At 42.1% G+C, this 25,905-nt stretch overlaps 2 protein-coding genes and 1 long non-coding RNA gene across 6 annotated transcripts in view; 1 reads left to right on the top strand and 2 right to left on the bottom strand.

Annotated features, from left to right (window-relative positions):
* Positions 1 to 164: 164 nt before the first annotated feature.
* Positions 165 to 1,745, bottom strand: LOC135490005 (uncharacterized). Its single transcript, XM_064775650.1, has 4 exons — positions 1,694 to 1,745; positions 1,323 to 1,505; positions 872 to 1,026; positions 165 to 630 (listed from the first exon to the last, which is right to left on the bottom strand). Exons 1-4 carry the CDS (start codon positions 1,743 to 1,745, stop codon positions 520 to 522), a joined length of 501 nt encoding a protein of 166 aa, XP_064631720.1. The 3' UTR covers positions 165 to 519.
* A 3,679-nt stretch (positions 1,746 to 5,424) lies between these two features.
* LOC135489510 (uncharacterized) lies at positions 5,425 to 7,547 on the top strand. Its single transcript, XR_010447171.1, has 3 exons — positions 5,425 to 5,662; positions 6,049 to 6,168; positions 6,668 to 7,547. It is a non-coding gene; the product is annotated as an uncharacterized LOC135489510 (long non-coding RNA).
* A 3,868-nt stretch (positions 7,548 to 11,415) lies between these two features.
* Positions 11,416 to 25,905, bottom strand: part of LOC135490037 (probable JmjC domain-containing histone demethylation protein 2C) — a 96,479-nt gene continuing 81,989 nt past the window's right edge. Inside the window, exons 9-21 of one of the 4 annotated variants that reach the window (XM_064775689.1) lie at positions 25,128 to 25,365; positions 24,573 to 24,731; positions 22,112 to 24,331; positions 20,915 to 21,428; positions 20,422 to 20,718; positions 19,464 to 19,589; positions 18,848 to 19,117; positions 17,833 to 18,701; positions 17,297 to 17,468; positions 16,797 to 17,018; positions 16,385 to 16,647; positions 15,991 to 16,167; positions 11,416 to 15,768 (exon numbers count right to left, since the gene is read on the bottom strand). In XM_064775689.1, the coding sequence (XP_064631759.1) occupies positions 15,535 to 15,768; positions 15,991 to 16,167; positions 16,385 to 16,647; positions 16,797 to 17,018; positions 17,297 to 17,468; positions 17,833 to 18,701; positions 18,848 to 19,117; positions 19,464 to 19,589; positions 20,422 to 20,718; positions 20,915 to 21,428; positions 22,112 to 24,331; positions 24,573 to 24,731; positions 25,128 to 25,365 (5,761 nt within the window). In that variant the 3' untranslated portion in view covers positions 11,416 to 15,534. Of the gene's footprint in view, positions 15,769 to 15,990; positions 16,168 to 16,384; positions 16,648 to 16,796; positions 17,019 to 17,296; positions 17,469 to 17,832; positions 18,702 to 18,847; positions 19,118 to 19,448; positions 19,611 to 20,421; positions 20,719 to 20,914; positions 21,429 to 22,111; positions 24,332 to 24,572; positions 24,732 to 25,127; positions 25,366 to 25,905 lie in introns of all 4 variants that reach the window. The other 3 variants (XM_064775687.1, XM_064775686.1, XM_064775685.1) reach the window with 3 other exon arrangements.

A 25,905-nucleotide genomic window follows, 5' to 3' on the forward strand; every position in this document is an offset into this window, starting at 1 on the left:
CATCAGCTGGATAGTGCAAGAGCCCTGCCGCGCCCCAAGCTCGGACAATAGCCTCCAAGGCAATCCCATCCCATGATGCAGACACAATTTCAAGAACAGCTTCCCATGGAATTCGTGGACACTGTCCATCCTCACCAGTGTTGGTTGATCAATGCTTTCCACGCATTGCGTGCCCTGGCTTTGAATGCGCGCATAACGGTGCAGTCTAACGGCTGCACAAATGCCGTACAGCCAGGTGGAATGAACTGCACTAGTCCACCTGCTTCCCCGACTGCTCTTGATGTTGATCTGTGGAGAACCTGTTTGTTCATACGTCCTGTTGTGTATACTGTCCATCTGCATGAACGTTTCGTCCATGTTGCCGATGATGCGGAATGCCATCTCTCCAACTGTTTGAAAAAAGTTGGCACGGAACTCGGCAATGAGATTCTCAGCGTCCTAGGTATCGTCCTGGGGCCGTATTTACAAAGCCCTCGCATCTCTGCGACCACGCAAATCTATTTTTCACCTGCATACACCCTATTGTTCACTGACTGTCAGACAAAAGATTAGCGTGGTCGAAAAGTTGCGAGGGCTTTGTAAATATGGCCCCTGGTATCTTTCGTCACTTTCCGCAGGGAAATGTTTTGTCTAGAAATTGAAATAGCAGAGATGTTAACATGATTGGGATGAACATGATGAAAGCGCTATACACTTTATTTAACCATTTTAGCATTAAGCATTTTGAGAGGTATACTAAGAGAAACAGCTTATCAGCAGAATTGTTGTTTCACTTGAAAACAATAGACTCATTCTGAGTTTATCTTTTCTTGAAACCTTCAAACCAACCATTTGATGCAGCAAGGTTTGAGCGTTCAGGTTTACTAGTTACAATGTCGGCTTGGGTTTCTTCAGGAAGCTGGTCCCACCACTGTTGAAACTCGATCATCGCCCTCTCCTTTAGATCTTCGATACTGACTGGCATACCAATTTGTCTTTTATCACGAAACCACTCCGACATCTCAACTTCCATCTCAGGCCAATACCCTGAAAGACAAAACATAGTAATTCATTATTTGCAACCTGACAGCCATATTGAATATCGGATCACGCCAAATTTCGCAAGGAACCTTCCTCTATAGTCACCCCAAGATACACAACAACAAGTTTCATGGCAAAATTGTCCACAAACGTACAGACGGACATCGGACGCTACGACAATACCCGTCGGGCTGATGGGTAAAAAAGGTGCTATACAGCAAAAAAATTGCTATACATGTACACGCCATAGCACCTCTATTGTACCCCTAGTTTTCAGAGTGAAGGGTTAAAGTGCAACTCACCGACATCGCGGTCCTTGACCTTGCGCTCTTGGCCCCTTTTTTTGCTGTGGTCAAAATTGTGGCGAATTGTCTCCTCCTTGCGCAACCAAGACAGGAACGTGGCCTTCTTGATGTTGTGCTCTTCTGAATACAGCCTTACGCATCTTTGTTGGTTTCGGTACCCGTCTATGTACTTCAGCTTTTCTTTTAAGAGTAAGACGCGAACATTCTGCGTGCCATGATTATGCAAGCTAAGCTAGGGCTTCTATGAAGTCTTTCAAGCAGTCATGGTCTTTATACCATGCAACAATGTTCATTTCCACTCAAAGCTCGTGACAGTTGTTAATTTCACTCTACTTTCACTATTGAAACACAGATTGAACCAGTCAAACCTCTATCACGCCACGTGATGGCCTTGGCTATCACTAAATTATAAATGGGCATTACCGGAATAAATTATTCTCGGCGGCCATATTTCTCACTGTTAACCTTAGGTTAGGAAGTACAGTATATAATGAGACAAGTTTTCGTCAAGACTGATTGAATAAACAGCTGTTTAGAAAATACCACACATAATGTGATATTGCGTTCATAAAAAATAGATAAATCTATTGTTGGTCCATCACAAAATAGATGACAGATAAATTGAATTACCACGATAAATGTCCACGGGTCACCCGACGAAACGAAATGACTAATCAACGCGACAAATAATGAGATTTATTAATACAGATGTTATAAGATTTAGTAAGACTGCCAGTATCTGTATTTGTGTACGAGGTAAGAGCATCAAAAACCTGTACCTCAGGATGCCAATGAGGAGGAAATGTTGGAAATCTCTCAGGGCTTTGTTACACTCCGGACGGAGTGGGCCGGCTTCGCACTGTCGCCGGTGGAAAGACGATCAGGATGGACGGCAAATAGAGTCGAGTCTAGGCCGGAGATGCCTGGTTTCCTCAGGATGAGAACATCATTACTGTGTATCTAATTTTGACTTCTGGAGATGAACTGGGCGGGCTCGGAGAGAATTGATCAAGAAGGAGCGCCATTTGTAGCAAACACGGTCAAATTAATGGACAAGGCTTATAGGCCTGACATGAAAAACATTGTCACAACCAACTGTTCGTCCCGCTATTCATTGATGAAAGACGGTGAAAGACGCTCTCATTTTTTTCGGAATGAGGTGGCACTACACAGTAGGGAGGGGGTCCGTTTTGAAACTAGATGCATTTGACTATCTGCTAGTGGTAATGTTATTCCCAATCATTCATTTTGGACCAATTTTGGCCCGTTTGAAGATCATGACTTCTCGGTCAATTCTTTGCCATTTTCAGGATCCGAGTGGTGTCAAAGGTGGCGCCACCTTTCGGTGCATTTATGAATTAAATGCAATGAAATTGCCGTAGACTTCTTCTCTGGATTCATACGAACCCAGAAATGTATAGATTGTGGTGCCTGTGATGTATGATTTGGTCTCAGCAGGAATTGCAAAGACTACCTCATTTCGGTTGTCGGGGGGCTATTTGACGCATGCACCCTCGATTTGCCAGTTGGCAATAATTCCCGCTTCCACATTTTAGGTTGCTGACGCTGCATGCACTTGACACCGTCCTCCGCACTGAGTATAGTGCCACCTAATGCTGAATTCGGAAAGGTGACAGAGAAAAATTACCAGGGAAAGAAATTTAATTTAGGCCTAATGTAATACACAGGAATTTTTTTAATTGCCGCCGAAAAATTGCTCCTCCTATTCGCCCCATCCGCCTTACGTCATCACACGATCGTCTGTCCTCGTGGAAAATTCTCCGGCATGGCGGCGTTTATGTTTCGAAACTTCTCCGTTAAATTCTTTGATTTTACCACTTTTTCGTGAATAAAGACAACTTTTAGATGGTAAGTTCATAGATTAGATATCGCAGCTCATTCATATTCCGATGTTTTTGCTTTTCTTGAGTTTTCGGGGCAATGATAAGGAGTTTTGTATGGTGGCCCAATATTTGATGATGGCGGCGTTCCGGCCAGCACGTGCGCGCTGATTTTTATCATTATAAAACATCCGATTCTGTGTTCCATGATACTTACCAAAGTGCCGGAGCCAGATATTCTTGTTCTGTGTGTGATTCTGCATCTGGTCAACTGAATTACGTGAAGATTTTTACCATTTTTGATGGCGAAAATCATATTGAAACTGACCAGTCCAGTACGATAACTGAATACAATGTTTCGTCGGCCATGTTGTATGCACGTGTTGCTGTGTGCATGCACAACATGCATTGACTCTGTGGATAGTGCATTTGTTTATCATCGCTGGAAAAGGGCCTAGCTGGGGAGAATGGGGGGGGGGGGGGAACAGATTCTCTATGTTCCATTGATCAGCTTATTCCTTAGCACCACAATTTTAAAAAAACAAACTTTCCCACCATGGGGATATTTTCCAAACATTTGCACACAATTTTTCTGTGTCAGAGAGGGAAGTGTCTTTGACATCTTCACTAGAACTCTGTGGGATCCATACTACTGTTGAGGGGCTCAAAGTTGGTTGTGATTTTGCCAGCATAACAGGGATATCAGTAAAAAAGTTGGGATTAACAGTCCAGGGGTATCTGTCACTGTCAAATAAAGACTAGGATGCCTAGCCACATATCTTTAAGGTAGCTGCCTTGCTATAATGATGAGATATTACGAGCCACTTAATTAAAAGATGAATTCCAGCAGGATGACTAAGTGATAGAAACTTTCATATGCCCAAAATAATTATGATAGTTCTAATAATTTTAGCCTTCTGTTTCAGCATGGTTTTAGGATTGTAGGATAGGGATATAGAACTGAGATTGGTTCAGTTTACATATGAACTTGAATTATCACTGAAGCTGTACCAAGAGAGCCTCTGCACCAGACAGTAAAAGGATGAAGCAGCTTGGTTTGACCTGAGGAAATATCCACTAACTTGGCAAACATGATAGAGGGCACTAATGATTAGATGCCCAATTTGCCTCCTTGGCAAGTCGTAGCATGTTTGTTGTTTAGTGAGAACTACACTGTGCTGTAAGCATGCATTTTGAAATTATTCATTTTGCCTGTGCGAGACAATGATGCAGATCATAGAACTCAGTGAGACGGTGACAGCTGGTTAGGAAGAAGGCTTTTTTAAAAAGATAAAAAGAAATTTGGCTGCAGTCAAGACATCCTTGCAGTGAAAAACCTTTGGTTGTTACGAATTCATGCATTCTATAAATAGTTTGAGTTATTTTTCAGCCTGCATAGTTTCAAGGAAGATGAGACTGAGTGATGCAGCATACATGGAAAGACATGTGTCCGTTACATCAAGGTCTGTGCATCCTGAAGAGGGATTCAGTTAACTTTTGAAGGAGCAAATATTTTGGGTAAGAAAATTGTTCCTCATATTCTATCAACGTGTCTGAAAGCTGTTTAAAGCATTGGAGTTTCTTGTCCTTCATTCAGACAAGAGAAGTATTTTCTTAGGCCCGTGCCGACTTGCTCTGCTTTTCAATCAATCCAAGTCAAATTTCATGAACAGAATGATATAAGATTTCGAGATGGGACATAAAACTGCCTGATCAACAACTATGCAGTCCCATACAGCTTAAAGTACAGTCTCAGAACCTGCCTAACAAAGATTCCATCTTGATTCCTGCCCAAATAATGAACAAAAGTTTGCTCATCATCAAATCACCTCAGATGACAGACTCTGCTGATTAACTGGAGATGGTGTTTAGTATTTCATCACATTGATACACCATCCGAAGCATGTTGTGATGGAAAACAGTAGGAGCTCTCTGTGTGGACTGAAGGTAGGTTGGCCTAAACAAGGCATAAGAAACTAGACAGCAACGCAGACAATTCTCAACATTTTATCTTGCTGAATGTATGTAACTAGTTACTGACAACTATTCACAGAGTCTGAGCAGACGTGATGGTTGTTTGTGTTGCACTTCAGACCTGTGATCTGCTTATGGCAGGTAATGGCACTTGTTTCTAAAACAGCTTCGTATCTGCCTGTATCTTCACATTTGGCAGATGATTATCTAGGTGTGCCAAAAAAAGCCAGGGGACCATTCCGTAATGACTGTCATTGTTTATTTTGTTCAGAAATTAAAAAAAATGAAAACTGGTCCTTTCCAGCTCCGCCATCTGATGGCACAGACTGGAAAAGAGAACAGCTACCGCACCATCGTCCTCCTGGTAATCAAGCCGAGATCAGTCCACATGCTGAGGGTTGCAACTCCAACACCACCAACGAGATTTCACTGTGATCAGCTGACCGCAGCAAGATCGGCCTGGAGAAAATGATGAAAGAATCTACAATGTCGTTGCAAGGACAAGCAATCTTAGAATACAAGGTTGGTGTGCAATGTGGATCTGTGCATGATAGATTAAACAGTAGCCTGTCTGCCAGATAACTGGTCAGAAAGTAAGCATGTCAAGAATGACGAGAATAATAAGTCAAAAAGTTTATAACAGGATTTTAGTCATAACACTGGTCAAGTGCTGTCCTGTTGTGTTCCTTTAATAGAAAATTTTTTATTCTAAATTGTTGTTAGCCTGTAGTGCTGGCAAGTTCCTGGCAGATAAGGTTCCAGAGTGAACTACCATCATAGTACGATGTCCTTGTGCATTTGACAACCACCTCTTCAACAGCCAGAGGCCTTTCATGGAGCTGTTTCTAAAAACTCTGTCTTTGTAGAAGAAGTCATCAAAATCAAAAGAACTATTGTCTGATTTTCAGCACCTCAATGTGAAAACCACTGGTAATTGAAGCTGGTACAATGCCATGTGACTCTCAAGCTGGGTAATGGACAAGGGTCACATCAACCAAGGGTTGCAAGTTGTCTTTGTCTTCCAAGAGGTATGCATTTCATTTGGATCGGCTGAACACGATAGGGCCCCTTCCATTCTGACTGGAAAAGACCTCTTATCATCTTTTAAGGGTATCCACAGTGGATAAATGGAAAGCAGCAGAATTCAAGGATGGTGTGACAGCATTTCCTGACCTTGCCAAGGACCTAAATATTTGATGACATTATTCCGTCATATATTGCAATGTCCACAATCATTTTATTGTCAAGTTTTCATGGCTCTCGTTGATTGAAAGTTTAAGAGTGATTAGAAGAGCGTATTTGACAACAAGACCGGCTATTTTGGATCAAAGTCACTGTCCCTGATCGAGAGAGGCTCAATCATCAATCGCGTTGAGACCACTTCGCTTGTACCTGCGTAGGTCAAACATGGCCGTATGAAACACCACAGTTAAATGAGTGAGATCATTGAAATCACTCGACAGAAAACTGTGCTGATCGTTGACATCTTTTTCTTTTACTTGCATTCAGTCCTTATCATTATTTCAGCTTTGGTTCACCAGTTACATCCTCTGATGATACAGAACATGCAGGACATTGTGAACATGGAGAATATCAGGAAGGACTGGCACTGAAAATACCTGAAGATTTACCTTTTCAGCTGAGAATGTTTTGTAGGCCTAAAGGTTTAGAAGTTATACCTAAATTCCTCAGGACTTATGGCTAACTCCCAAGGTAGCCTGGAAAACATTTCATCCTGGATGCAGAGAAAGACTGTAATTACATTTCTTGTTAGTTAGTTTTAAGAGTTAGTCTTCATGTTCAAGTATACAGACACAGATGTGAATCAGCAGTGAAGGTCCTTCTGAAGCAAGGAACCAACAACGTCTTGGTATTGAAGCCAATGTAGCTTAGGTTGTATATAGTGACCATGAGGTGAGAACAATGGCCCTGGCCATTTCATTGCTTAGAAGTAATATCGTTGCTACACTCCTAAAGCAGTTGCTGTCTTCAGGTCTTTTCTGCCTCGCGGGCAAATCTGCACACTAGTAATTATATGCAGACTTAAGTTTTGCTTTGAAGCAATATCAGCGCTACACTTGTGAAGCAGTGGCAGTGTTCAGGTCTTGTCTGCCTCGCAGACATATCTGCATACCAGTAGTTATGTGCAGACTTGGCTCTTTCTTTGGAGCAGTACAGTTGTAAGATAAATCCTGTTTGTAATTTTATAAATTAGTTGCTCATTAAGGGCTTACGAAGGTTTTGATGCCTTGCTGGCATATCTGCATACCAGTAAATATGTGCAGATTCATTTCTTGCTTTGAAGCAATAGTGTAGTAATTATGTGCAGACTTGGCTCTTCCAGGGATTGTAGGACTGGGTCCATTGAATGTAACAAAAATAATCGATGCCTATTTACAAATGAACTGAAGAGTCTGCATTTTGGTGCAACTCCATATAACTGTCAGGTGATTTCGCTCTGAACTTGTGACACTCTGATCGGTCTGAAATAATCATTATCTCGCCCCTCTGGGAAAAATTTGCAGCCAGATTGCACCATTTCTTGTTACCGTCTGAGAGATGGCGATGTCAAGGGCGCATGACGGTGGTTAAATCTATTGCGAATGGGCAGCACAATTGGGTGTAGGATATTCTGAAACCATTGCACACTCCTGAATCTGCGGTGGGTTGGTACCCCACGCTACGTAAGGAGTAGGTTGACGAGTAAAACTTGGTCCACGTGAATAGGTCGTGCCTTAAAAATGATGAGAAGTTGCGAATTGACGCCCTGTGAAGTGTCCTTCGACCAGCTAGTGCTAATCCGGTCACTCTCTCCAGGTCACCATGCCTCGGTCAATGAGCGGGCGAAGCACCCAATGGCTCCGTCAGGAGTACATCGTCAACTTCAGCCCGTAGTCAAACCGGTACACGCACAAATATCTTAGTTGAGAGTGGGGGACATCAGTAAAGTGCTTCTCATCAGGGTAATACAGTACCACTGTATACAATGACCCCATTTTTTGTTGGATTCATTTCCATTGAGGAGTGGTCAATAATGAGAAATTCAGGCCAGTCTGATTATCACCAGTACAGAGGGCGATTACCTGATAGTTATGTGGAATTCCGTCAAACGGTTTACTCTTTCACATCCTTTGTAAATTAGTGTTGCTTGTTACATGTCACATTCAATGGCTCATTTGAGGATAGTTTCTGTGATTCTGCTTTACCAGGAGCAGGCCCATTTTGGCCTATAACTGTCTAGTTTGTGCTCTGTAGTATGTGATTTGAAAAGTTGTAAATCTGGTTATTAGAGTTAAGATTGTACAATGGAATATCCAAGGGACACTCTAATCTGAAAGCCAAGAGCCAAGACTCGGTTAAAGAGCCAATAAGTGCTGCCAGGAGAGCCACGAGCCAAAGAAAAAGTATAGGCTTGAATGAATATAATTATTATCTTTAGGAATCCTAAGCCTACAGGTACCCTACTTGATAAAAAATAAATTTATTTTGTAACCGTTTATGGCATTGTAAGACATCGCCGGCTGGATAGCGCTATTGTTAACAGTCTACCATGCAAAGATTTTTTATCATACTTTTGTTACGCCGTCTATACAATACGGCGGGTACAGTGTACATTGAGTCTGCACTTCATACACTCCGTACAGTCACACTTGTTTGTCATTCCTGCCCTATCATGTAGCCTTGCACAAATAGTGCAATCAAAATTGTTTTTAAAAGGCATGATATTGCTCAAATTTGTAAATTCTCAATTGAAATCTGCCAATTCAAGCAATGAGATAGCGCAGTGATACACTATCACTATATGACCGATTGTCACCAGTTCAGAGGGCGATTACCTGTGGCATTCCATCAAACGGTTAACTTTTTCACATCCTTTGTAAATTAGTGTTGCTTGTGACATGTCACATTCAATTGCTCATTTGAGGATAGTTTCTGTGATTCTATTTTACCATGAGCAGGCCCACAACTGTGCAGTTCTATCGCTGTATGTGATTAAAAATGTTGTGCCTTGTTATTATTTGTGAATTTAGTTATGAGAAAAAAAACTGAAATAAGGTGCTGCTAATTTGTTTTTTCTCATTGTAAGGCAAAAACACTATGGAATGGAGCTGCAGCATAAATAAGATAATAAGCAGTTAAATGCTTTGACTGCCAGTGCTCTGCTGCATTTTATGAATCTACAATGTTATTATACCTGAAAAAGATGCTACACTCCTGTGCTGTTGATGCATAGGTGTCTTCCAAAATAAACTACTTTTAAGTTGGGGGCACCTTGGAATTGAGACTTGATTAATCAGGTAGTCTATAATCCAGCCCAGAATTTTCCTTGCTCTGGTGGCATGGTGGGGACAATGTCACAACCTGTGATCAATGCCGATCAATCATATGTAGATAAGTTCGTCCCAGCCCAGAATTTACATTGCTCTGGTGGCATTGCAAAGACAATGTCACAACCTGTGATCAACACTGATCAGTTGTATGGAGATTAGTTTTGGGATGGTGACTTCGCCCAGCTGTGAGTGTAGCCCTCACTACTGGAGCTGAACTTAACAATCGTACAAAAGCCAATGCTGACTTGCAACCTAAAGGTAAAGACTAATGGCACTTGTGGTGCTTTGCCAGATGGATTAGCTACGCCATGGAGGTTCACCAGGCAAAAATTGTTCAATTTGTTGTGAAACAACACTAAAAATCAAGACCATTCTTGTTTTCCCTGACCTGCCTGCCCTGTCAATTTAAGAGAAGACAGATAAAAGGGTACACCAGAAGGTCTTCAGCCAACCCAAATTGAACACCAGCTGACACTGTGTTCTCACTTGCGATCTTGTCTGAGAGAGGTAGGCCACGCCAGGCTTCAACCGTTGTCTGTCAAAGTCAAATACTCTCCCTAACAATGAAAATTCTTACAAAAAAAATATTCCCAAGGTCTGGGCCAAACAGGCTGCAAGGGTTAATTAACAACCTTGTACCCAGGATCAAAAAATGAAAATTGCGGTTGTAATGTATCAAAAATTTTAAAACTTTTCCTAGGAACAAGGTTTCCATTAACCCTCTCATCCCATTTGGCTTTCACCGTGGGAATATTTTTTTGTGCAAAATTTCTGCCTTATGAAAGAATATACCTTTTTTTCCTCAAAATTAACCCCCTCTGTGTGGAATCTTTGCCTATCAATTGTACTTTAAAAGTACATGTACATTCCTTTTTCACATCTTTGGAGCACAGAAGTAGATGGAGGATCAGGATGTCGAAACAGACTGTATTGGATTCCCTAGCCCTATTTTGTTCTGGAGTTGCAAGTATATCAATGGATTGAGGAACAACAATAAAGTAGTACAGTAGAACCGCTCCATCAAGGACACCCTTGGGACTGACGAGGTGTCCTGATGGTGTTCACTGAGGTAGGTTACAGTGTCAAGAAGTCTTACCGCAATTGCTTGGTGGTCTTGCCTAGGAGGTAGGCCTAGGTTTCAGTCAATCTTTACAACGGTCATCAAAAGTTTTAAAATATTTCTCCAAGACATGAATAAAAATGGTAGATCTGTCGAGGTTATTTGCAAGACTCGTATGTATGTTAAAATACAGCTAATTGGCCACACCCTGTGTCTTATGTCATTGGCAATACCAAAAATCTATTCATGCAAAAGGCCTAAAAAGAAGTCTGAGGGCATGCTCAATTTCATAGGAGAAATGAAATGAAATTTTATTCATACCTAATTATTTTATAGGTACATGAAGTTAAACATGTAATACGGATGGAGTGGCTTAGGCGACAGTGCTGCTGTCTAGCGGTAGAATGTGGAACTGAAAGTTATTGACGAAGATTTCAGTTCTATTTTCTGCCGCGAGACAGCGCCACTGTCGCCCAAGCCAATTTTACACTGTGGGTCCTGGTAATTGTTTGGTCTTCATGCCCAGTATCAAAACAAACAAGCGAATTTTGATAGAAATAATGACTTGCTTTAGTTGTCAAAACAGGTTCAGCACAGCCACAAGCCATCTTCCATATGATTGTCTGATGGGATCAGAAACCGTGGCAGGCTCAGTTGTTAAATATAGGAGGCCTTTCTTGTACCCTTTGATTAAATAAAGGTGCAGTCATTGATCTTCAAACCTTTAGATTTAACAACATGAGCTTTAACAACACAGTTTGCAAACTTACATTTGAATAGCTATTTTACCAGCTCTGCTGACTTTGTCAGCCCAGAAGAGGAAGGGAGAAGGTATGAAGGAAACAAGCTTCAAGAGACGACAATAAACTGATTCAAGGCGTATATAAATCTTTCATGATTTTATTAAGAATGATAGGAGGTTTCTAAAAGACTAGTCAAGTCATGCTTTTCCACTCGATGACCACATCCATACATGCTTGACAATTCATATAAAAATATTCCTATACCTTTATATACAGGACACTACTGAATAAACCCAGGAGGCAATTTACTCTTAACCCTTCAGCAACAGAGCAGCATTTTTCCAAGCCTGGTCGTTTTCCCCTGAAGTGACCAAGTTTGAAATCATAACAGAAAGTGAGAATTTCTTTTTCAGAGTCAAAATGACTATATGGTCAATTCTCTGATGATTTCAGTTCGACGAAAACTGTGTCTTTTTTTTATCTGCGCTACATTCTCCCCAGGATGCTCATAGCTGTTGAAGGGTCAAGTCTGTTCAATCGTCCAAGAATGAATAAATGAAATGACCTGTGATACGTGTGAATGACTGATTTAGTGATGCTTTAGCGTATGACCTGGACATCTTCATCAAAATGATACGCTTACATAGACAGAAGCAAAATACTTAAATGCACAAATTTTGACAGGAATCTACCTGCAATACCTCAGGCCCCCCTTGAGATCGTTGCTGGTAAAACCCTAATTTACTACAGAGCTTTTACTGCGTAATTGAGTTCATCGCTGCTCTCGAATAAACCAAAATATCTCCAGACATCTGCACAATTAACACAGATTTACTAGTTACTGAAACCATTTCGACCTTTTTTCAGTCAATTTGAAACTCGATAAAGCTTCTTCTTACAAAACTGAATATTGATATAAAAATGTAAGGCTTTATGAACAAAATCACACTGTGACCATTGAACGTGTGGCCAAGAGTAGTAACCACCTAGCTCAATGTGTCTACATAGCACACTACATGTATGCACTTCTAAAAACACTGAGAATAATTACTATGAACAATAATAATGATAATAAAGCATAGAAAATTACATTTGTACAGTTGATAAGATCCCCCCCTCCCCCGCGCTTTTACACACAAACTCTTCTTTGTGCCTGTCTTGTATATACATATCTTTATGTTAAAAAAAGATGTAAAACTACTTTATCGGATGTAAAATACTCTGACAATCTGTCCATAGAAATTTAGGGCTTTTTCTATTTCTACACCTGCTGGTTGGACTGGTGACCTTGACATGTAGAGATGACCTTGAAGGAAGGTCACTAAATGCAACAGATAGTTTTAACTTGACAATTTGTTAAATAAATGTCACCTAAAGTCACTGTATATAAAAACGTGTGCGTGAATTTCTGACAGGATCAATGTCAATAGGTCACCAGGTTTTTTTAAAGAAAAATGTCATTCTAAACTGCCAACTCATGGTACATACTTAACAAGTTACCGATACAACACGGGCAGACAGACGCACACCATCACGGTTACCAGAATCCAGCCAACAGTCTACAATCCAATGTTACTTCAACCAAATGCACTACTTTGTACTAACCACATCTTTCAAATTATCACAATTCAGAGAAAAAAAATCACTTTAAACTCAATTAAAGAAATTATTTATTTTCACGACCTGAGCTATTCGAAATTATTCCTCAAATAGAGCAAAATTTTCTACATATATCATAACATTTATTTAAACCTTACAAACAAAGCCACATGACTTGGGTCTTCACTTCCGCATAGGTGACTCACCAAACAGTGGTTACAAAAAAAGAAAGAAAAAAACTGCCGGAAAAGAATAACTTCAAAACTGGGGAGACCAAAATATGACTCAGGGGATAAAGAAAAATTCAGCTCCAGTTACAAATCAGGACTCTCAAAAGCCTGTAAGGAGTAACAACAAAATATTTCTCTGATTTCCTTAATTTGAAAAAAATAGGAAAAACTGAAAGGAGTTTTGTAATCTGTCAGAAATAAAAATCGTGAAATATTCTATGTTTTTAGAAATTTAGAGGCATGAAAATTAGAGTAGGTGGTTTACAATGGCTTGGGATTGTTAACCAAAATAAACTCCTTCGTCTATAGCCAATGAATTGGTCATAATCCATTAGGACTTACATCTCATGAATTGGTCTATCGATCTGTAAGGATTGACACCTCATGAATTGGTCTTGTGAATTCGGATTGACAACTTGTAAATTGGTCTTCTCTATTACGATTGACATCTCATGAATTGGTCTATATACTACTGCCTCGGAGCTCCCCTCCACCTAGTTCTATGTGTAAGTTCAGGTTATGCACAGTGCTCCCTACAACTTACAATATACACCTTGTTGGGCTTGCAAACCTTTACAATATGACATAAACTACCGCCAGCCATCTACGAGCTACATTTTTACTGCTACTACGGATCGCAAAGAGGATATCACCAGAATACGTACGTCTAACAACTTGTGGCGATTTCTAGCACAGAAATGACAAAAAATCGTAAATTTTCAAAATCCCATTATTTCAGCTGAATCTAGTTCTAAATAATTTGCTAAATTTCAAATTCTGTCCTATTCTGTTTTTTCAATGCCACAAACCACCGCACATCGTTAAAGCCCCTGAAGGACCAATGGCAACATTTGCAAATCTGCGAATCAAGTAAAAGTTAAAAATCAGCATTCTCACACAGTAGCAGGCCTTTAATCCAAAGGCCTGCTATACATGGTATCAAAGTTTTGCAAATGGCCACCTCGGTGCCCAAGGTTGAATAGACAAGTCTCTATAGAAACAGATACCATAAACTCTTTCTACTATCCAACATCAACAATACGATAATATCTTTTCCTCTGTTTTCATTCATATAACAACAATTCTACATTTTTATCTCTGATGGCACTAGTTATATATCCGGGATAAAGCTTTGCGTTTGTATCACAAATTGTTATCGTATCCAGTCAACGCTGGACATCATCTACCCATCTAGTCAACACAGTCGTTACAAGATCATTGTGCCAATCATAAAAGCCCTGGATCTCAAAATCAAACTCATATATGATCACGATCTATTCTAATTCGAGATTGATGATCATTGCTCTCACCTATGGAAAGCGTACACATGTACACTTCTCAAATGTTCAAATAACGACTGTGTTGACGACAACATTGTAACCTAATCTTTTACCATCAACATGCAGTTGTGCTCCAAGTCACTACATACACTTCTCTATCTGAATAAACCAATATTCCTCTGCATTCAAAGAGGCATACTCAAGAAACATAGCACTACCAGTCGAAGCTGGCCCATATTCTTCACTTCCACAAGTCTCATATCTTAGCAAGATGCAATCGGGTATAACACCGTAACATCTTACACCATCACTAAGGTACGTCCATAAATCATGCTATGACATCCAATGATCAAATAACACTCAATTTGGGATCAGTTTCTCGGATCAAAGTTCTTTTAGATGTATTGGCTGCAAATTTCCCAGGCTCCATTCCTAAGACTAGTCAATACATTCATTTCAGTCCTCATGTGAATCTTATCAGGTAATCCATTCTGACATTTGTAAAGTATATGTTCGTATTTCATCTCTCCAAAGTTTTGGTGACAAGTACAGTATCCCTGTTGTCTCAAGTTTTGGCCAGATTATCATTCATGGTGAAATGTTACATAACTTTCCATCATATGTCCACATCCTATGTTAGCACATTTGAAAACATTCGAGATCTATTAGCAACACTAGTCCTTACACCATATAAGAGCATAAAATGGACACTTTTGAGTTTTTAGCAGAGAATCACCGGATCTGTCAAAGTGTAATCCATTGATATGTATAGCGATGAACTTTGGGCCGACAGTATATCCCAGTTCTACGTTACGGATATTCTCAAATCATTTAGAGAAATGCTCGATTCTCACAGATGTTTACATGTTAAAATCGCTTTGTTACAGTCAGTGAACTTCGATAAGTCCTTTTGATTGGATAAGTCCCTTTTCTTGGCTAAGTCCGTTTGATTGGATAAGTCCCTTTTATTTGGATAAGTCTGTTTGATCGGATAAGTCCCTCATTACTCAGATGAGCAATTTGCATTTGCACAAGTCCTCCGTACAGATAGTTCGTACCGACTGTTGGCTGCTGCACATTTTAAGGCAGCTGATGTGAGCACGCATTCTCAGTTACTATCCTCTGATCTGTATCAGACCACCATGACAGCTTCACTCATCCTTGATGCATGGCTTCTCGGCATCCTTGGGGTCGTGCTCGGACAAGATGGCCACAGCATCTTTGACGGCATGGTAGATGATGTTTTTCACCTGAAGCTTGTCCTCGTGGTTGGTGTGCGTGTCCGAAAGATGGCGGAACTCGTGTGTGAGCGTAAAGCAATGGCGTAGGTGTTCAGGCGAGACGAAGTCTTCAGCACACTTGATACAGCTGTGAAGGTTCCTCACCTGGAGAGAGAGATGAAAGACGTTTTAGACTCCGATCTACTACACAAGTCTTAAAACTACGATTGCAGAAAGAAGTCCTTATTTCTCCTTGACTATAAAAAGAGTGGGTTTGCAACAACGCGCGTTCATTTGAGTGCTGTAGTTCTCTGGAAGCTGCCTGGGGAGAGAAAGACAGAAGAAAGCCGAGGTTTGTGAAAAAACTAACACTGAAGGTGTACTAACCTGATGTGGAGCACCAGCTGGAAGGAACACTGCATCACCAAGGCATTGGACAATAGGGTAACCCAGTACGCCGTACTCCTTATGTAATCGCTCCCGAAGATCATTGTCAAGGTACCAACTCTGGTCATGGATTGGATCATGGTCGGGTTCAATGGTCTCGCCTTGCTCCTTGGCAACCTAAAGGAAAGACACACCAAAGATTAGATCGCGATCGAATTGGGTGAGTCACGTTGTGCTTCAAAACTTAAAGCTCACTTCAGTATTCATACTTGTCAGGATTTACATCATCAATTGTCACTGTTTACCAGGCACTTGCCGCTTGTCTTGAACGTGCTCCAGGCTCCCACACTCCCTCAGAACTATTTTTACATCATGAGATTTGACGCAGCCTCACCTTATTCAGAAGATCCCTGATCTTGTCAGCATCTCGCGCATCAAAGATATGCCAGAGCGCTCCTGGTTTCTCGTGGATCTCCCGCACTCGTCGCTTCGTGATCAGGTCGCATCCCGCCTCATCGATGGCCTTCAGGGCGGCTGCCTCATGGTCGATACCCTTACGGTCGTCGTTCGGAACCCCAACATAGACCATCAGGTTGACGGCGTCAGAGATATCGATGTGAAGATTGGTCGTTCCCTCTTTGGGAAATGCTGCAGAACCTGTACAGAGAAAATGCTCCGGTTACAATTGAACAAAGGTTTTGTTGACATACTCTTAGTGTCAAACACAAATCCCCATATTTTTACTCTGATTTGGAGAGCCACCACTGAACCCAATCTTCCAGCTTTACCATTTCAGAAATACTTACCATAGGCATTATACATCTTGGGTCCGAGGTCAGGTTTGACGAAGAAATCAGGTAGCCTGGATGCCAGGTTGAGTATCCCGTAACGCTGGGTGTACTCGGGCAACGGCAGCGACTCCATCAAGTTTTTGAATCGGGTTGGTAGAATATCGCTGAAATCTTCAGTTGGAGGCCAATCCTTTAGTTTCAGGAGCATGGGTTCGTCATTGTCATCAGTGAGACGTTCTGAAAAAGGAAGAGGACACAGTCATTATCACTTGTGAGAAACATTATGTCGGCATTGGTCCAATGAATCTGCGTCCACAGGCATGCGCTCAAATGTTTCACATGCCAGAAATTAATTTCATTTTATAAGCCATAATTCCACATTTAACAGCTGACCAAGTGTCACTTCCACCAACCAGCAGGAAACATACATTCCTCGCCAATATAAAAAGTATCCAAAGAAATATACTGTCGAAGATGATTTTGAGAAAACTTGATTGGACTTTCGTATTACTCACTCTGCATGTGTTCAAATCCATCCCAGAACGCCTTCATGGGGTGTCCGACTATGACAACATGGTTGTGGCAGTTGACAAGGTCATTTTCGATTGGACCAAATTCCCGGGAGAACGCCTCAGGTTTCCATACGCTGTAGTCAAGGTGCTTGTCACATCCAGATACCAGCACAGGCTGTAAAAGAGACATGGCTTGATTAGTATCGCATTTGTTTTGGCAACATGACACAATTTATCTGACTTGAAGACAACTTGGAACAAACATTTTGCAACAGACAATGTCTGTATTGGGGGGATTCCACTCCAGACAAGTCTTATGAGCAGAGTAAACCTACCAATGCACAGCCATATAGATGATGAACTGGGTGCAGTGAAGCATTCTAGAATTATACATGGTTTTTTCAGTTCCGCAAATTTCAATCAGAAGCTTAAGATCTTTTGAATTTGATCATCTATTGCCAATCTCCAGTACTGCCAAGATCACTCGAGAGGTGAAGATAGCTTTATCACAGACTTTGTGACTGAAAAGACTTATTTACCTGTCCACGTTTCCACTGCTGCTGGAAGATCTCCAAGTTACCGCTGTGGCGAGGATCATGCAGCCGAAGCAGACGACCATCACACAACCAGGAATGTGGCACATCAGGGTACAGGACACTAGTCTCAGTCAGCGTGTGGATCTTGATTGGTGTCGACGGACCGTTCCACGTCTGACCATTCTTCGGGATGTAATGCGTCAACTTTGTCGGTTGTCGAAGTCGGACATCAACAGGCTGATCCTTTGGTAGACTCGTCTCGACGACTAACTGAATGATGTCATCAATCGTACTGCTTGTTGTCTTTGATTTGGACTTCTTGTCAGAATTTTTTACTTTCATACCAGTCTTCGTGAGTAATTCTCGTAACGTTGAACAACCGGGTTGACCTTTGCCTTCTGGATCATTCTCCTGGGGCTTGGAAGCAACTGTCTCATTTTCATTTTGACCAAAAACTGGCGTCGTTTTCCCATCAAGAGAATTCTCGGGTATCAATTTTTCTATGACTTTTGTCAATGCCCGTTTATTCGGCCCTTTGTCAGAGTCCAAAGATGCCACGTCCGCTAAAATACTCAAGGGTGATGCTGTCTCAGGATTATCATTATACAACGAAATCTCATGATTCGAACCGTTCCCACGACTCTTCTTGGCACGTTTTGACTGGTTGTGATCGTCCCCGACACCGTTCATGATTGGCTTATCCCCTTTGGATTCTGACGACATACACTTCGTGACTGCGTCCATCAGTAGTTGTTGGCTTACTCCATTCTTGGGGGTGACTCGGGGATCTTTACTTTTTCCACAAGGACAGTTGCTGTGGATCGACCATTTCTCACGCACATTGTGGATAATTTCACCAAGCTCCCATAACGCTGCAAATAGAAAAGATTTTGAGGTCATGATTTACGATAACAATTCCTATCTTTTCATGAGGCAATGTTTGTTTTCCATCTTTCAGAGAAGCTGCATTGGTTTTGTAGATGATTTACGTCAAATTGTGTCCAAAAATTCTACTCACCAGTACTGGGTATGATCTGTGTCAGCATCAACTTGCTGGGTTCGTGGGGCTGTCGATTAGAGCTGCACGTCAACCAGGCATGCTCATCATCCGTCTGCTTGTCTTCAACATCTGGAGAGAGCTCTGGCTTCCTCATCTTCACCCGGTAACAATCGAGGCAGACGACAAAGCCACACTTGTGACACACCCAGTGCATGTTGAACAACGTCGTATCACAGACATCGCACATCTCTCGCACGCCCTGCACGGCACGCTTCCACGCTACTTGCACTGAAAGACACAGGAGGACAATTAATAATTCATCAATCAATTCTCATCGGCCTATTTACTGCAAACCAAAAATATACCCCACAGCACAGCCTAGCTGAGGATCTTGGGCGTCTTAGCACCTCTATATTCCCTCTGGACAGTTTTCTCTGCATTTGCCTCCAAATATTGGATTGACATTGACTTTGGATTGAAGGAATTGGACAGTGTAGGGCTCTTCAAAGGCACGTTGAAGACAAACTTGTTTGAACAGTATTAAGTCCAGCGCCTGTGAGCAGTAACTCAATTCGAACTCTATTCATTGGAACTCTATTGGAACTAGCAGAAAACTTACTATTACTGAACTTACGATTGTCACTCTCGCCGAGCGCCTGTTCCCGCGCTTCCTTTTCCTGCTCGACCAATTCACAGAACTTGTCGCCGACGTGCGTGATGATGTACTTGGCCACCTCGAGTGTCAACGGCGGATTGAGAGCTGAAAAACCATGCCAATCTCCTGTGAAATAAGGGGTCATTTGTTATTATGTGTCCATATGCCCTCATCAGTGGTAGGGGTCTCAACAGTGGAAAAACTTCCCAATTAGTTAAAACTTTTTTTGTGCCTTTTCGTTGTTTCTGGTATGAAAATCAAAACGAGAAGTCATCTTCAAAAAGTTTTTTATCGAGAATTGGTTGAGACCCCCTCTTTTCTAACATGCTGATCTAAGGTAACACACAGACACAAGACAAACATATCGTGGACAAGCAGAACATATAAAATTCGAAAGGTGTTATGTATTCTAGCTTCACCAATTTTAGACCGATTGATCAATTCAAGGACAAAATCAATGCCAAAGCTAAGCCGGACGCCGTGAATATTTGTCACCTTGGTGTCGTCAACCGAATGTGTTTCTAAATTGATCATGTTGAATTGCGTTAAACAACCATGTGTATAATAATCTACCTTGAATTTTATATTCCGAATCAGTCTTAGATAGATGAAAGTAGATTAAGACAGTGCAAGAAATCAACTGAACAGTCGTGACAACAGAGAACAGAAGGTTGAAAATTTACGACAGATTTTCAGAAACTATTTATCAAGGATTTATGATGAAATAGCAAAATTGGCAACATATTCCAAAAAATAAACATCCCACTGGCGAGACTGGGTGAGTTATTCACGGGTTGAAACATGTGAGGTCTTCCGCCTCAAGTACTGAACATTTGTTTGACAACTTACACCTGAACGAAGTCTGCGATTGGACATAGATAGGTTTCAGCAAGAATTGACAAAGACTAGACTTTAGTAACACTTGGTTTGTGCTTACCTTCATAGTTTGGCATCCACAAGGCAATGTCGTCCTCCTCTGCATCTTCTGGCGCCGAGAACCCAGCGATCGTCAGGAAACCTTTCTGGCTGTACCGCAGTCGTCGGAAGGCATAAAACCTGCAGAATATGTTTGGTAGTTTCTTGTTTCGCTGGTTTGGCGTCATCTTACATTCGCGACATTTCATCAACTTGGGCGTCACTTCAGCACATGGTCCGTTCTGGAGGAAGGGCTGCATGGTCTTCTTCAACTGGGCGATGGTCAACTTGACCAGAGGTTTGTTTGCGGCAGCGATGGCTGAAGAAAGACGCAAAAGTCGTCAAGATTCATATCACAATACACACACTGGCTTGCAGAAAAATAACTTTCTAAACCAACATGCCATTAGTTCTGATGATAAGTTTTGGAAAAGACCCAAGGTCATCTGCACTATTATTTCAACTCTTCTTAAGGGGACAATCTTAAAACAATTCCATCAAAACTGGACACTTACAAATGGATTTACTGAGTGAGAGTGCGGCAGGTGATGCCACAGCAGTGTCCTTGGAATCCTTGGCAGGTTTGGGGAGTTCTTTAAGCGCCTCCTTCGATACCTCCTTAGCACGTCTGCTTCGGCTCCGTTTGCTCTGAGAACTTTGGTTGCTACATTCTGAACCCTCCGATTCAGGATTGGACGGCTGTAATCTTTCAATAGTTTTTGACGACGGCTCCTTGGACTTTTTTGCTGGCTTTTCCACTGGCTTTTCGGTGACTTTTTCCGTGGACTTTTCTTTTTCTTTTTCTTTTTCTTTCTCTTTCTCTTTCTCTTTCTCTTCATCGCTTTTCGGTTCTTGTTTTGGCGTTTTCTCCCGACTACTTTCCCGGCTGCGTTCTTCCTTCGTTCGCCGGTTGTTGTTTACCAATTTTGCTTTATCACCGTCTTTTTCACCCTTGAGGCGTTTATTAGCACTATTTGGACGCTGCCTTTTACTTTTTAACCGCCGCTTAACAGATTGGCCATCAATACCCTGAAAATAGCATTTGGCTTTCAATTAGTAAATAGTAGCTTGTCATTGTTTTGGATTCTAACTGTACAATCAGGCAGGCCACAGGTCAAAATCTGACCGAGTGATGTGATTTCGTCCCATCGGCAGCATGTGTCCCAAAGACCCAACAACAAATGCATCCAACTTCAAACAATCCTAAAGTAGTTTGGACATTTTTCAGCAATATTAGCCTCTCAAACAAGCTCAAAACACACCAAGTGCAATTCGTGCCCCCAACATGTTTATCCCATAAAAGAGCTCAACTCAAACTCGTCAAAGATTTATCGAAGAAAGTCTTTGATTCTTTGTCATATTGTAAGAAAGCATGCTTACAAATAGCTGACTCATCTTTAAATAAACAACAAAGAGCAACTTCAAAAAGCCGAAGGTAAGAAGAAGCAGACGCTATTGTTATCATCACAACAAAGGTGTAGGTGCATGTATTGTCATCATTACAAAGATATTGGTGAAGGATGTATTTTGCATTAGCAGAGGTTTTGCCAGGAGCAAAGTCATGACTTATTGACAGAACCAGTGCAAGGTGGTCGTGATATAAAATGAGTTCAAAACTTGTTTTATAAACCACTGAGGCTGTTCTACTTAATTCACCATGAAACTGGACTTTCCGTCATTTTCCTTGACAACTTTACTGCATGGGCACTTACCTGAGATTCTGTTTCCGACGCTGAGCTGGTCGACATATCATCTTCCATTCGTAACTCCTTGATATTCCCGTTACTGATCGCCAGCGCACTGATAGGGGATTTCCCTTCCCCTTCCTTCGTCGGCGAGATATACGAACAGTTCACATAACAGTCTTTCACCTGCGCTTTGGAATTTGAGTCAGATGGCGGTGTCCCTGGTTCAGTTTTTATACAGTTGGTGTCGTTACTTTTGTCCTCGTCAGAATGCCGCTGTAACCAGGCCTTTTTTAGTTTAGGATGATTGGCCGCCGCTTTGTGCGGAGAGAATGCACTCTCTGACGATAGTTTTTGGGGCGGAGGGCTCGGAGCACTTAACGTATCACTATCAGTGTCTATAAGTCCGTTGGCCACTCGATTTATTGTTTCCATCAAAGAAGACGTCGAACCTGCCGACGTACTGTTTGGCCGACTTGGCTGCGCCAGCTGTAGGCCTAGTCCAATCTCCGGTGACGTTGTCATCAAAGGAGGCGACGATGCCATGTATGACATCTGAATAGGCGTACTATTTGTTGTTGCAACTGGTGTGGGTGACAATTGTGCAGTCCTAGTCTTATGTTTATTTTTCGGATGAACACTCTGTAGTTTCTGCTCCTCCAAGAAAGCATTCTGCACAGTATTTTCCACGAATGATTTGAAACTGTCCATGAATCCTGTAGCACGACTGGTCATATTGATGCTGCTAGTAGTGTTGGTGCTAGCATTACTACCACAGTTACTGCTGGTGGTCATCGGTGAAAACAGCATGGAGGATGCACTCGTTGTATGTGTGGTCGGGATGGTGTAGGGAGATGTGTTGGTTGGAATACGTGGCGTGGTCACTGGAATAGGCATGGACGTTGGCTGCGCGTTGCTCTCAGACACTTTCGTTTTCTTCCGCGACGTACCTTCCTTATGAGAGCGTCGCTTTTGGCTGTGTGCTCCTGCAACGGCAGTAGACGTTGGAACCTGGGTGCCAGGATGGCTCCCAGACGATGTGTATTTTGCGCGAAGCGATTCTTGCACTGACATGGCTTTCGATGTGGCGTCACTTCCGTTTGTGCTGCCCATGGATGACGTTTGTGAGTAAAGAGGGTTAGGCACAAGTCCTTGTTGAATGAGACTGTATGAATAGGCAGTCGTAGAGGCAGGGAGTGACACAGGCGGCTGGGCTATCGTTGGCATTCCGTATGAGGCTGATGATGTGACTGAAGTAGTTGCCGCATGGCTATTGCTGGTAAGAGATGACATGGATGTGGGGGGCTTAGCGTTGGTGTTCGCACCGGGATGTTTTAATTCCATAGGCTGCATGACCGCCGCTGATAACTGCTGGGGAGAGGCGACATGTAAAGGACTCTGGGGGCGTGAGACCTTTACATCTCTTCTCTTGTAATCCAATGGCATATTGGCATCAGACTGTACGGTACGAGGTGACTGGCAGTAGGGCGAGATCTGAGAGCTGGGGGGCCCCACTCGGTCTTGTCCTGGTGGTAAAAAATGCTGCTGTCTTGGAGATAACTGTGAACCACATGTTTTCGTATCATAATTGATAGGTTTCGAGTCTTTTATTTTATTCTCCACAATAACTGAACTCCCAATTTTCATGTGTTCCTTTATCAACGGAGGCGGGGAAGTAAGTCCTGATTTTTTATCACTGATACTGCCAGGCGTTCCCGTTGATCGACTTGACGGACTAAGTTTCATTGAATCGGCTTTTTCCTCCTTGATACGATCGCCACCACCCAACCCATGCATCTGAAGCTTCTCCTGCGAAATATACGAATGCTGGAACGGCTGGTAGCCATACAGACTAAAGTTCGGTTCCTGTTTTATCTGATGCACTGACCCAACCTGTGGCGTACTCCGGAAGTACGGATGTCCAGAACTACTCTGGCTGACCGCTTTCAGCGCCTCAGGAGGGAGTGGATGTCCTTTTAATATGGCCTCTTGCACTTTCGGATCGTAACTTTTTAAATGCTCTTGTAGTAATTTTTGTTGCGTTTCGTAATGTAGCTGCATATTTTTCAGGACCTGTTCCTGCTGAATGGCGAGTTTCCGCTTCTCTTCTGTCTGCTTCATCAGCAAGTCTTGCTGCGATTCAACAAATAATTTACTGGCGAATCCTTCCTGATATTCTTGTTTCGTTGGTTTCCTGTCCTCACAGTCACTTTCACGATCACGCTCGCGTTCCCGCCGTTCTTGGTCCTGCAAAGACATTTTGAGTTTAGCCTTAGGAATCATTGGGACTACTGCTTTGTATACTGTGGTTAAAGACAGCTCCAATATCTGCCAGTTCTGTGACTAATTATCTGCCCTACTCTTGAGCAGACAACAAAGAGTGCGACATTTCTGAACCAGGTAATCACCAACAGAGTGAATCCTGTGGTCCTTACAGCACCCAAGCTTAACGCAGGTAACATCACAACTAGAATATATCTCAACATACCTTTCTCTCAGCTTGGTCCCTGGACTGTTCCATGCCTGGATGGGAGTAAGTAGGCTGCTGCTGTTGGGGCCGATGTGGTTCTGCCGACGACCGTTCACATTTGACTGGGACTCCGTGCGTTATCGATGGCCCACCACCCTGACCCCACATACCACTGATCTGTAACAACGAAAGCGAGAAACTTATGATTTTGTCAATAAAACATTTTGCGCTAGTCAGCCCAAGACAAGTCAGAGGATGAACTACATACATGCGACTATTGCTATGGGATACGTATTTGACCAGAAACTCATGATTTCTGTTAGGTAGTATGACTGAAAACCTTTTGGATCTCTTCCCAGTACATCAGATTGAACGGATGGTAATTTCATTGGTCATTCTTCATATGGCAGAATTAGGTTGACATCATCTGTACTGTCGGAAGGGAACACATTCATAATCAGAATTTGAATATTCATAATCAGACTTTGAATATTGGGTTACATTAATGTACAAGGTTGGCTGGGTTCTCCAACACCTCAATCTGCTCTTCACAAGGAAAGACTTCCGACCCACCTTTTGGCTGGCAAGCCGTAAAGATTCTTTAAAGTGCTGATTCACTGCTGCAGCAGCAGCGGCAGATTCGTTCAGGACCCGCTGTCGCTCGATCCGTTCTCTCTGCTCCCGTTCAGCACGTTCTCGATCTTTCCGCGCCTGTTCCTGCCGATCTCGCTCCGCGCGTTCTGCTCTCTCTTTCTCAGCTCGTTCTCTCTGTTCGCGCTCCATCTGGGCCTTTTCTCGCTCCTTTCGTTCCCTGTAATGATATAAACAAGCGACCATATGAAAATGAATTCGAAACATTACACGACGGCTCCTTAGACTTGGAGAACCCTGCAGTCATAGGAGATCACGGCATGTCACCTCATGCAATACCTGGAATTCTCAGAAATTGCTGAATAAAAAGTTAACTGAAAGAACACAATGTTCTTTGTTCCAAGTTTCTTAAAGAGAGAGATGAAGGAAATGTCTTTTGTGTCATGCAGCAAGTCACCAAACATGACTAAGCCTCTCATGAGACATCCAAAAGATTCCTTTGTCATCAATTCGTCCCCCCCATACCATTTTTTCTCCCTCCATAACATGTCATGGTCATAGTTCACATTCATCAGATATCAAGCCCTTATGGCATTGTCAACATACAGTCCCTAAATCCTTGTTGAAAGTACATACAACAACACACATTCATAATCTTACTCTCAAATAGGTCTACCACCTGGATACTGAAAGCCCTTCACACCACTTGTGACAAAAATTTCAAATATTTTGGAGTGAAATGGGAAAACATGAGAATCAC

The sequence above is a fragment of the Lineus longissimus genome, chromosome 6 (genome assembly GCF_910592395.1).
Source record: "Lineus longissimus chromosome 6, tnLinLong1.2, whole genome shotgun sequence".
Taxonomy (NCBI): domain Eukaryota; kingdom Metazoa; phylum Nemertea; class Pilidiophora; order Heteronemertea; family Lineidae; genus Lineus; species Lineus longissimus.

Excerpts from the sequence above, each read along its gene's own strand:
- LOC135490005 (XM_064775650.1), bottom strand. The coding sequence starts at position 1,745 with ATGCCCATTTATAATTTAGTGATAGCCAAGGCCATCACGTGGCGTGAT. Across the intron at positions 1,506-1,693 it reads CATCACGTGGCGTGATAGAG|AAAAGCTGAAGTACATAGAC; the intron begins GTTTGACTGGTT and ends TACTCTTAAAAG. Across the intron at positions 631-871 it reads AAGAAACCCAAGCCGACATT|ACAAAACATTTCCCTGCGGA; the intron begins GTAACTAGTAAA and ends TTCAATTTCTAG.